The sequence below is a fragment of the Chionomys nivalis genome, chromosome 24, assembly GCF_950005125.1.
Source record: "Chionomys nivalis chromosome 24, mChiNiv1.1, whole genome shotgun sequence".
Lineage (NCBI taxonomy): Eukaryota > Metazoa > Chordata > Mammalia > Rodentia > Cricetidae > Chionomys > Chionomys nivalis.
Genome location: NC_080109.1, coordinates 6,129,333 through 6,142,058, shown reverse-complemented (window position 1 = coordinate 6,142,058; position 12,726 = coordinate 6,129,333). Strand labels below are relative to the sequence as shown.

At 45.3% G+C, this 12,726-nt stretch overlaps 1 protein-coding gene across 1 annotated transcript in view; it reads left to right on the top strand.

Annotated features, from left to right (window-relative positions):
* The window catches only part of Spmip2 (sperm microtubule inner protein 2), a 73,771-nt gene that overhangs the window by 36,302 nt on the left and 24,743 nt on the right, over positions 1-12,726 (top strand). Inside the window, exon 2 of the mRNA XM_057756719.1 lies at positions 2,675-2,907. Coding sequence (XP_057612702.1) covers positions 2,675-2,907 — 233 coding nt within the window. The remainder of the gene's footprint in view (positions 1-2,674; positions 2,908-12,726) is intronic.

Here is a 12,726-nt window from a genome sequence, read left to right as displayed (position 1 = left end):
CCTTTAGTATCATAGAGTTCTGAAAGATTTGAAATTTGTTCACAGTAAGAGAAAAATCAGGTCGGGTGGTGGTGGCGAACACTTTTAATCCCAGCACTCCGAAGGTGGAGGCAGGGGGATCTCTGTGAATTAGAGGCCAGCCTGGTCTACAGAGTAAATTCCAGGACAGCCAAGGCTATTCAGAGAAACCTTGTCTCAAAACAGACAAAAAAAAAAAAATTAAAAAAAAAAAAAAAACACTAGCAAGTCCATTGGTTCCCAAGATACAAACTAAAAAAACTGCAACAGATAAGGCTCATGTTAAAAGGCCCATGAATCAGAGAGAAGAGTGGGCAAATGAACCAGATTTTGAACTAAATACTCTGTGTTAGGTAAAACTCTCTTTCTCTTGAGAGGTGGCAGCACTGCAGAGGTGTTATCAGATGCACAAGTTGGGTGACCTTCCTTGGCTCACACAGCCAGCTCCGGACCAAACCAGGATTAGGCTCAACACTGTGATCTTGACTGGGTGCCGCTTTATGGTAGAGTGTGAATGACCCTGGGTTCTACCCCAGGCAAAACAAAACCCCTCACAACCATAGTGCTGGGGATGAGCCCTGGCCCTTGCGCATGCTCGCTAGGTAAGCGCTCTGCCACTCAGCTCCACCTGCAGCCTCGTTATTAATCACGACCGAAGCTCGTGGAGGCTTATCTCCCTAAACCTCTCAGTGACTGTGGGATGTATGCAAGTGACCGCTATAAAACAAAAACAACCACCAAGAAAACCAAAACCATAATTATAAACATTTTTGCTCGCTGTTGAGCTACGCAGAGTGCCGAGCCTACTTTTGTTGACTATCTGCAAGGCAAATGTTGCAGGCGCTGTTCCCAAGAACATTTGAGCGCAGCCAGCGTCTGGCACAACACACCTTACTAGTCCAGCTTAAGAACCCAAGTCCTCGCGTTGATTGTTAGGATTCTCGTTCCTGTGATCAAACACTTGACAAGAGCAACCTAAGGGAGGCCGGGGGTTTAAGAAGAGAGGTCACCCATCTTGGTGGGGAAGGCAAGGCTACCAAAGCTGGATACTGTTGTAGAATATTGTTTTAAGGTGTGTTTCTCTCGTTTATGCTGTGCAACATTTGTTTTAATGATGTAAACTTGTGTTGCTTTTGTTTATGTTGCATTTGCTGAACTCTGTAAAGCTGGGATTCTTTGCCTGTCTAAAACACCTGGTGGTCTAATAAAGCGCTGAATGGTCAATATCGAGGCAGGAGAAAGGATAGGGGGGGCTGGCAGGCAGAGAAGGAAAGCTCTGAGGGTAGCCGAGCAAGGAGAGGTTAGCTACTTGAGAATGAGCCTCTCTGAATTTCACCTCAATCTTTGAATCCTGAGTTCTGTTAGAGGGGTAGAGATCTAGATAAAGTTCCCCTCAGTGGCTTTGAGAGAGCCACAGAATCCCGCGGGCTGCTGCGGCCCTTGTGTCCTAACTGCTGCTGATAGCAGCGGAGCTGCAGCTGGGGATCAGGACAGCAGTTGCTTAAGGGACAGCACTGACCTGGGTGAAAACCAGCAGCTTACAGTGTGTCCTCAGTAGTCTGGGGCAGACTGCAGGCTGCAAGTGCAGCAGGGCCATAAAACTTCATACATAATTTGTTTAATCTTTTTCTTTTATTGAAAATAAACCTTTTTAAAAAAAAAAAAACAAGGCTCCACCTTTCATGACCCACTTCCTCCCATGAGGATCCACCTCCCGAAAATTCCAGCCGCTTCCAAAACAGCCTTTCTACCTGAGAACCAAGTGTTGAAACACTTCGGTCTGTGAGGGATGTAACAGATGCACCCAACCCGTGGCCTTGCCTTCCCTGGACTCCCCAAACACCAAGCTCTTGATGAGCAGAGACGCAGTCGGCCGTGCTGATAGAAATGAAGTTCTTTGGGATCTCCACACACATCATCAGCTTCCAAGTGTAGACCTGAGTGATCTCTGCCCAGATCTGGGATTCCTGTTTGTGTTTCTCATTTCATTGATTACTTTCATTGTTTTCCATTCTGAAGGCTGATGTTAGCGTCCCTGCCTTGAGTCATCATGTGCTAGAGCTGTCCCGGCTCATCATTTTCTCAGTTTTCTAATGGCTTCTAACACGTTTAGAGTATTTTCACTCTCATTTAGGAGGCCGTAGATGTAAAGCAAATACCCCCAGTCTGAAGGCTAGCCCTCGCCCGTATGTCACGGATGAGGAACTTCAGAATTGAAATGTGTCTTTCTTGAATTACAAACACAGCAGCTTCATGGAAGCATTGAAGGTCCATCTTGGAAGGCAGCCTGACAGTGTGGAGAGTTTGTTTGCTTTGACTCTGAACAAAGAACCAATCTTTATGAGACTCCCTTTCCCCATCTTAAATGGGGTGTGGGGGGTTAGAGTCTACCTTTAACAGCTGTTAATAAAGCTTCTTTGACTTAACCCATTTGAACAGCTGATAATCATACCTAGGACCATTAGAAAGTGCCATAGTATTAACTTCACAATTGAAATGAAGGCATCTCAGAGTTCAATCCCCAGGACCTTTCATACTGTGCTGAGATACCCGAGACACCTCCCACACACATACAAGAGAGAGAGAGAGAGAGAGAGAGAGAGAGAGAGAGGAGTAATGTGAAGGTTATAACAAGCTTTCTTTCTGTCTCTTTAAGGTCCAGACTACATCAAAGACCACTTGCCAAAAATCCACCAGCATACCGCCTACATAGGAGAAAAGCGTCCAGCATTAGAGAAAACTGGAGATCTCAGATATTTATTGAGATCTGCCCCAGACCGAAGCCTGCCAGCAAAATATAAACACGAGTATGTTGGTGGAATTGGCTGGGGGATACCAGAGTACAGTTTCATCAACAGATCGAGACTGGGGAGCGGCTTTCACATCAAGGTACCGCTCTTAATTTCAGTCTTCAGAGGCTCCCGCGTTCTGATTTGAGCTGATTCACTGCGAGTTTGCCTCGTAGGTAAAGTCAGGCCCTTAGTCACACGGAGAAGTGTGTAAGCTCGCAGGGAGAAACTGCTGGTGTTGGTGATAAACGTACTTATTAGCAGCACGGCCTTTAGCCCAGTAGACAAGAGGGGAGGCACAAAGACAGTGCCACACACAGAGCGCATCTCTGCGCAGAGATAGGAATGTCCCGGGGTCACATGCGTGCGGGGGCATCTGCACATGTTCCTCGTGCTGGCTCTGCTCAGTGAGTGGGCCGTGTCAGGGAAGAAGGTGGTGCTGAATCTCAATCTGCAAGGCAAAAAGCCACCAAGTGTCAGATCTTGAATGTCACCGTGCTGAGCGTGCTGTGGCGGTGACCAGGGCTCTGCAGTCTAGAAGCCCTGTCTTGTTTCCTTTGGATGGTGTGGGCCCAGGCAGGTGCCCACATGGTCATCTCAAAATAGAAAGAAGTAGAAGTGGCTTTAGAAGCGGGGTCTGAGAAGGCCAGTGTATTTACAGACAGGCTTTAGCACCTTCTATACGCAGGCGCTACAGATAGCATCACACAGTAGTGGGTACGTTTCCAGATTTCTTCAAATTGTTTTTTGAAATTTGTGTGTGTGATGAGTGTGTGTGATGTGTGTATGTGGTGTGTGTTGGGGGGTGATGTGTGTGCAGTGTGATGTGTGGTGTGTGTGTGTTGCACAGAGACTGGTCTTGGGCAGAGGCTTTAAGCCATGGTGCTTTCTGTTTACCCTTTCTTGGTCCTGCTTTCTTAACAGTAAACCTGTCTCTCGAAACAATCTTAAACAGCTTCCTTTTTTGCCTTATAGTATTTTGTCTTCATAGTTTATTTTATTTTTTTCGATTGTTTGTATTTCAAGACAGGGTTTCTCAGTAACTATGGAACCTGTCCTGGAACTCTCTCTGTAGACCAGACTGGCCTTGAACTTACAGAGATCTGCCCGCCCTTGCACGAGGAGTCCACAGGAGTTGTTAGGAGGGTTTATGAGAAATGATCAAACAAGCAAAGCCCACCAATATCAAAACTATCCAACTAATAAGACATTTTTATAAGGATACATTATAGAAATAGTTAGCAAATATGCCTTGGAGCATGGTGAACATTAACAAATACATTGTAACTGATAGAATGCCCCAGCCCCAGAAAACTGTCTTACTGTTACTACTCCTGTCTGCCCTTAGCCACATCTGTCTCCCAGAAAGAATGTTTTGCCCTCCATAGCTGGATCCCCACACCTAAGCCGCTCCCTCACCCCCTCACCCCAGGCCCACTCCTGTAAGAGGCCTGACCAGCTCCCTGGCTTCACACATTTGCACCCCAAAGAAAGCTTGCTGCCCCTCCCTGCTGTGCTATAGACAGTCTAGACAGGTGAGGCCAGCCTTTGCTCTCTCTCAAGAGAAAAAGTTTAAAACCCGACTTTATATAGGCAATGGATAAAAATTATGAAATGAATACTTAATAACAATTGTCATTCCCCACCCACATTCTCCCCAACTCCTAACTAGAAAGCAATAACAATTTTAAAACACCTTATTTTTACACGGCTTCTGTCAAAGTTTTCTTTCCTTTTAATTAAAATATAATTATGCCAACTTTCTCCCTTCCCTCTCCTTCATCCAACTCCTCGTATGTGCCCACCCCCATTCCTGGCCTCTCTTTAATCTTCGACACTTCCTTAAAGGACTTAGAGCTATATCGGAAGGAAAGCGCCTGAGAGTAATGGCGTGTGGTAACTGGAGAGGATGCACCTACCCACGAAGCCCTTTGCTGGGGCTGCCAACCTTCCCTCCAAATCCCAGCCCTGATTTCCTGTACATCCAAGGTCAAATCTTGGTTTCAATTCCTTGTGAACCCATTTACTTCCACCACTCAGATCATGAATTTGCATTTGGAGATATACACATCAGTTCCGCGTACACAAACCCGCTACAAAGTTTGTGAGGTGTAAGGAATCAGATTCAATGGACAGGCCTGTAATCCTGGGAGGGATTACAGCGTGGGAGGCTGAGGCAGGGGAATCATTCAAGGCCAACCTGGGCCATGTAGAGAGAAAAAAAAGAGAATGAGAGGGCCAAGGAAAAGAGGGGATGGAGAGAGGGAAAGGCAAGGACAGGAGTGGAGGGATTACAAGGAGGGGAGGAGAGAAGGAGGGAAGAGGAAAAAGGGAGAGAGAGAGATGCAACAGAGGTACAGAGAGAGGTCTAGTGACAAGGAATGAGAGGAGAGGAGTCGTGATGTTAACTGAGGTCACCTTAGAAAGTATAAAAGGTGCCACTTACATGATGTCTCAGTCCACCGCCTGTTATTTCTCCAGTGCCTTTTTCCCCCTGCGACTTCTCCCCCATCTATAGCCATTCTTTTCCCATCCTTTTCACGTCAAAATGGCCACTTTTCAAGTCTGGCTGTGGACACTCCTCAGAGTGTAGCGTGTGATAGCTCCTCAGAGTGTAGCATGTGATAGCTCCCCAGAGTGTAGCATGTGATAGCTCAGAACTGCAGTTTTTACACAGACCTTCGCTGAATGTTTTTTATAGCTCCAGCAGCTGTGCTTCCTAATTTGAGCCCCAGGTCTATCTGAGACCAGCAGCTAGGATGCTCAGGCACCTGAAGGGACTCCTGCAAAAGTGCCCTGGGAAGCCGCCTTCTACCTGGAACCTCTTATTTAGAGCAAAAGGGGGTTCCACAGATCATGTGACCAATTACCTGGCTTGAGCACTGAGATAATAACCTCCGTGCCAAATGACAACCTGAACACTTAAACACTTGCCACACTGTAGAGGTCAGTGAAATAAACTCATAAGAAACCCCTGTCTCGTGTGTGTGTGTTTGTGCATACACACGCATGTGTATGCATGTGTGTGTTTGTGTGTTAGCTACCATTTCTAGTTTATGTGTTCCAGTACCATGGTAATGTATACATATATCAGCCAGGAAAAGCCCATCACTTTTGCTGTTATTTCAGATTTAAGAGCAGTGCATTCTTCTTGTTTAAATGGATTTGGCCTCTGTCAAACTACGTATGTCATTTCTACAATAATATCTGGAGCCAAATGAAACAATGTCTATGGCATTCTCATGGCCTCTCCAGCGGTCTGCCTCCTCACGCCCGCCTTGCTTTAACCCGGACCTCAGCAAGGTCGGCTGACTTCCTGATGCCCGTTTTCTGCTCTTGCACCCTGACCTCATAGCAAATTGATTTAAGTCAGTTGCTTTCCCCACAGAAATGATGTCATGTTGGACTTGGTCAGCCATTCTTCATTGGTATGATCCCCAGGACAACATTAAATCAGTTCACCACGAGATATATTGCAACCATTGTGTTTTAAATATAGTAATCTACCTGTATATGCATACGTGAGGTGGTTAATACATTTTTTCCAGGCTTTGATAATTCTGCCCATTTTAACCACCACAAATTCTATCAGCATGCTCTAGGTGGGGCTTCTTTTGACAGTTTAATGACATTTGAACAGATTTCTGGTAAGATGCTGAAGTCCTTCATGACAGTTTATCCTAAATCGGTTGCTTTGTGAGGCATTTTCCTCGCTAGCGAATAACTTAGGGACGATAAACAAGAGAAGAGCTTCAAGGACAGTTTAATGAGAACACACTGCGATCCTCTCTATTACCATCTGGAAGATGAGGAGACTGTGGTATGGGCAGGTGAACTCCATTCCTGAGGTCACAGGTACTGCCTGACAGAGCCAGGGTTTCAACCCTGTCATGCCAAGCACAGAGGGAGAGAAGATGTAGGAAATGCAAGGCCGGGCTCCAGCTGCCCCAGCAACATGCATATCCCTGTGGCCAGTGTTCTGTTGGGCCAGTTCTAGTCACTACTTGGCTAAAGCATGTAGCTTTTTCTGACATAATTCTGTCAGTGTTCTTCCAGCTTCCCATCAGTACTGTTTACACATAAGTACACCTCGTCTGTAATATGAAGTTGTTCATAGGGACTAGGCAGATAGTGGATGGAATAATAATTTGGCCATGCTTACCTTTGGAATTTTAATTTAAGGAGCATTTGAAGCCCTTCAAAACAAATCAGATATTATCAGTAGTATTACAGGGGCCAGAAAGACAGGGCATCTCAGAGACGACACTGTCTTTCTTTGTCCTGGGCAGTGAAACATCAGTCTCCTCTTTCTCAAATCCAACTACAAAAAATGTTGCCCATGTGGAGCTGCTAAAAATATAGAACACATATTTCAGAACTGGGGGTTTTTCTCCACATTCCAAAGATTTGCATCTATCTGTGGGTTCATTTGGAATAACCGTAAATAGTCCCCAGTCTTGAGCCTGCTATGGTGGCGCTAAAGACTGAGCCTAGTGCTTCCCACGTGCGAGGCAAGCACACAACTGCAACCCCAGGGTCAGAGATTTTAGACGCAGGATAAAGCCACTTCCCCCTTCCAACCAAGTTATAAAAGAAAAATAGAAAATGATTTTCCTAAAACAGTTGTGCCTGGGCTGAAGAAATGGCTCACCAGTCGAGAGCACACGCTGCTATTGCAATTCCCACCTGGGCTGAAGAAATGGCTCACCAGTCAAGAGTACACGCTGTTATTGCGTTCCCAGCGTGTGTCTGCACCCCAGCTCCAGGGCATCTGACCCTCCAGTCTCCATGGACACCTGCACTCTCTTTCACACACAAGTATCAGTAATAAAACATAAGTCTTAAGACAGTTATGCCTCCTGAGTGTTTTGTTCTTTCTGAGATTGGATGTGTCCAATGTTCAGGTCTCAACTTCACTTTACAGTCATACGCACCTAAGAGTGTGTGGTTTAATATAAAAATGATTCTTACATTAACACCTTTATTCTCAAGTGCTGGATATAGTAACACACTTTCATCCATCCCAGGAAGCGCTTGGTGTGCCACGTGTCGATGGCTTGTGAGGGAGGAGAAACCCTCTCTTTTCCTTGAAAATAATATAGTAGCACCATTTACCTTCTTCAACCCTGATGCTGTGTTTTCTGCTGTTTTACAGAGTTTGAATTTATAGCATTCCACAAATAAGTAGAAGTAATTTTCTTATAAAAATCTTAGTTGAATCTGAACCTCCAGAAAAATACATGCATGTCTGTTCCTGTATAGATGGTGTGCATGTCCCATGCTATGGTGGAGACAGGTTATGACAAAAAGCATGGTAGTGTCAGCCAGGAACAGGAAGACACGTAATCTCACAGCCAGAATCCCCAAGTGTTGATTCATAGAAGCTAATGAAGTGTGGTTACCAGAGACTTAGGGAGAGGGCACTGATGTCGTGGACTATTATTTTAAGGTGTGTTACTTTTGTTTATGTCGTGGAACATTTGTTTAATGACGTAAAGATGTGTTGCTTTTGTTTATGCTGTATTTGTTTAACTCTGTGAAGCTGTGGTTCTTTGCCTGTATAGAACACCTGATGGACTAATAAAGAGCTGAACGGCCAATAGTGAGGCAGGAGCAAGGATAAGAGGGACTGGCAGGCAGAGAGGATAAATAGAGAGAGGAACAAGAAGGAGCAACTAGAGAACAAGGGGAGGAGGATGTCCGGGGCCAGCCACACAGTCACATAACCACACAGCCACCCAGCCACCCAGTCACCCAGTCACCCAGTCACATAACCACACAGTCACACAGGCACACAGCCAGACAGTCACATAACCACACAGCCACCCAGCCACACAGCCACCCAGCCACCCAGCCACCCAGTCACACAGCCACACAGTCACACAGCCACATAGTCACCCAGCCACACAGTCACAGTCACATAGTCACCCAGCCACCGAGCCACCCAGCCACACAGTCACCCAGCCACCCAGTCACATAACCACACAGTCACACAACCATACAGGCACAGTCATATAACCACACAGCCACACAGTCACATAGTCACCCAGCCACACAGTCACACAGCCACACAGTCACACAGTCACACAGTCACCCAATCATACAGCCACACAGTTACACAGCCACACAGCCACACAGTTACCCAGCCACATAGTCACCCAGCCACACAGTCAAACAGCCACACAGTCACACAGCCACACAGTTACCCAGCCACATAGCCACACAGTTACCAAGCCACATAGTCACCCAGCCACACAGCCACACAGCCACACAGTCACACAGCCACCCAACCACCTAGCCACCCAGTCAGTCACAGAGTACGAGTGAAAGTAAGATACACAGAAGTAAGAAAAGGAAAAAGCCCAGAGGCAAAGGGTAGTCAGGACAATTTAAGTTAAGAAGAGCTGATCAGACACAAGCCAAGCTAAGGCTGGGCAATTATAAGTAAGAATAAGCCTCCATGTGGGATTTATTTGGGAGCTGGGTGGCGGGCCCTCCAAAAGAGCAGAAAATAACCAACAACAGGTTGAGGTGGGTTGATCCGTGGATACTGCGCTGGAGTTAAGTGGCAGTGAGCAACTGACCCAAATCCTCTATGTAGTACATCCATTGCACTGTGTGCAATCTCTGCATTTTCAAATTTCAGTAAGACGAAAATCCAACCAGTAGTTTAAAAAAAGTAATTCATTTGGAAACAAGCATGGCTCTCTGGGTGTCATAGCAGCCAGAGGCCTGGTCTCTTGGCTAAACTGGCACATTTCCTCACTTAAGGATGTGACTTTTGCAGACAGTGGTTGGTCAATCAAAAAATACATACCTGTTTTCTATCATTTTTTTTATTATGTGGAAATATGGAAAGAAAAAAAGAAAAGAACCCTATGAACCTGTAAAGAGATTTTATCCTTAATTATAAGGATAGCTTAAAGTACCTGGATTATTACAGGGCCTGATATAAAATCTTGAGTGTATTTCTAATGTAAGCATTAACTTTTCCACCAATAAAATTAAGCTTTTTAAAGTCAGAATTACGTGCACTCCACAGACTTTCAGCTGACATTAGTGGATAATGACAAGAACGCCAGAAGGTGAGAACGGACTGATGAGCTAGACTACGCTCTAGCAAAAGTGGTCTGACTCCACAGTTAAGTTTTCGGTTTATTGTTGAAGAATTCTGCAGTTTGTACATGATCTAATATTGCAAGCACAGATGGATCAAATGCCGGGACATCTGTTTTCTAAATCTGGCTTTGATCCTCTCTTAAGGTCACTGGAGGGAAGTCCTTAAAGCATGGTAAACTTGTGGTGATGGCTTCCTCCATGTGCAATATTAGCAGAGCCCTCAGCTATGGCGACAAAAATGCAGAGAATGTGGAGTGAATGAGACCACATTCTCTATGCTTTCCCACATTTGAATCCTGCAAGCCATGGAACCTCAACCAAGCAGGTTAGAAAGAATTCATTAAAGTAGAGGGGCCTTTTGCATGAGGCCCCAGCTCTGAGTTTGGATACAAAGAAAATAGTGCTACAAATGAACGTTTCAGAACCTTCCTCAGTAGGGAAGAATTCATTGGAGAGGGGCTTTTCTCTGTGGTGTTGTGTGAGAGCCAAAATTACATTTCAATTACTGTTTGTTCTTAAGAGACAAATGAAACAAAAATGCCTCTAACCTGTAAGCCCCTTGTCCAAGCAGAGATTCTTTCTGAAATGCTGGAGGCTTTTTGATAGTACCGTACGCGAGGGACCGTAGATATACAATGAAACCCACGTGAAGAGTTTTCATTAATAAAGAGAATGGAAGTGAGGGGTGCACAGGCGTCGAATGAGACTGTGGGGTGGGCATGTCCACTTACTTAAGGTGGCTCAGCACAGGCCTATACTTACATGGCCACAGCATGCATACATATAGATTACATGGCCAAGATGCGCATGTGCATAGATTATGTAGGGCGTAAGGCCCTAGGGTGACTAGGCAGCTTGCCTAATTGCCGATGGTGCATGCACGGCCGTGGGACCCCGGAAATGCTAGCACCTAGGGCGACTAAGCATTTTGCCTGAATGCTGTCGACTGTGGGACCCAGATGTGATGGAAATGACAATATTATTGTTTATATTTTCATTCCCCTAAAACAAGTTTGTTTGGCACAACTGTACTGTGTGCGTTTGATCACATGTAGGCAGGAAATGTCAGGAGTACGTTTGCCCCTGATTGGATGTAGGAGAGAGGTATACAGGCAGGAAGTAGGCCAAGATATATGCTCACCACTGATGGGCACCTCGGAATGGCCCTAACCAGAACCCATCATCCTGGTTAGTATGTAATTAACGCTTGCTTTCAGTTTGAATCAAAAATTGTGGAACTGGTCTTCCTCTTGCAAATCTCAGGTTTAATAGTTGTTATTGCTGAAGTTTATGAAGTGAATACTGCCAGGCACTGTGGTCCCAAGCCGCACTCCACAGAGCTGTGAGTAGCTTCTTTGGGTTTGACTTTCTACCGAGAATATCAATAGCATACAATACTCCATCCTGGTGTTTAGCACGGGGTAGATGCTGATCCAGAAACGATGAGACATGAAAACCATTTTTGTTCTCATGCAGAGTCTTTGCTATTCACAGAGAGAAAAGAATTTTTAAGTGTACGTTAGATTAGTAACCATTCTACTCCCGGCTGGTTAAATACAATTGTTTGAAAACCCTTTATTTTTTTTCCCACCTTGGAAAATACTTTTCACAATGAGGGAGTCTCTGCTCCTAGCTATAGAGCTAATTGGACAATTATATGAAGGAAAAACTCACTTTTAACTTCAGAATCAACAGCAGTAGCAATGTAGTCAACACATCACACAAATTCAAGAGTGAATACAATTGCAAATGACACACTTGGTTATATTTCAGAAACTACAGCAATTGCCCTTGGAGATCTGGGAAGCTCCCAGTAGCTTCAAGTGTAGAGTCTGCTCAAGTTCAAGCCCTGATGGGAATCACCAGCGGAATAGGCTACAGGGCTGACATTGGAAGGCCAGTTATCAGAACTACTCCAACAAAGAAGGGTATGGTTTTTTTCTAAAAGAAAGTTCTAGTATATTTAAAAGGAGGTAGCCTATAACAGGGGGAGGGGGACAATGCCTCATCTAGACACCAAAAGCTATTAAATATAAAGCCCATGCCAGGAGCTGTTTATTAAGTGGGGTCCCACAGACCTCAAAATGTTACAGGCTATTGCCATTGCTCTTGGTCACCCTCCAGAACCTGACAGTGAGACCCTATTGCTAAAGACAACACATACTGGTCCTGATGAGGACTCTTCAGACCCACTGGAGAGTGTTCTCAGTGCTGGACGGTGCCGTACATGCCACCGGAAGAGAAAAGTAGTCAGCAGTCTTACCCAGCTGTAAAACCTGCAAGCTGCCGTAACAACCAAGCTGGCAGGAGATGCGGCAGGCGCAATAGTGGCACGAACATTATGAGAGCAATCAACCACTTTCTGATTGGATTTAAGGCCAGCTACACAAGATGAAACTCACGTGTGGTACTGCTGTGGAGACCAAGACCCTGTGTCTAGGTAGGTCATGGGCCCTAGGGCAGAGCCTACGACTGTGAATCTGCTACATGGACAGAGCGGAAGGATTTTTATCTTCCCTCTTTTCTGTTAGCTTTATTTACTAGTATTTTCATAACATCTTAAGTTTCTTACCTATAAAATGGAGATTATATTGGTTTTCTACTGCTACATAGCAAATAGTCACAAATTCAGAAATGTAATGGCGTACCATGTATCTGCTTCCAGATCTACAGGTCTGAAGTCTGGGGAAGGCATGGCTGCCTTGCTGCTCAGGCCTCCCAAAGCTGACATCAGAGTATCTCTGTCATCTCTTTCATGTTCATGTGGTTGTGGCAGAGTCTGCTTCATTGTGGTTGTAGG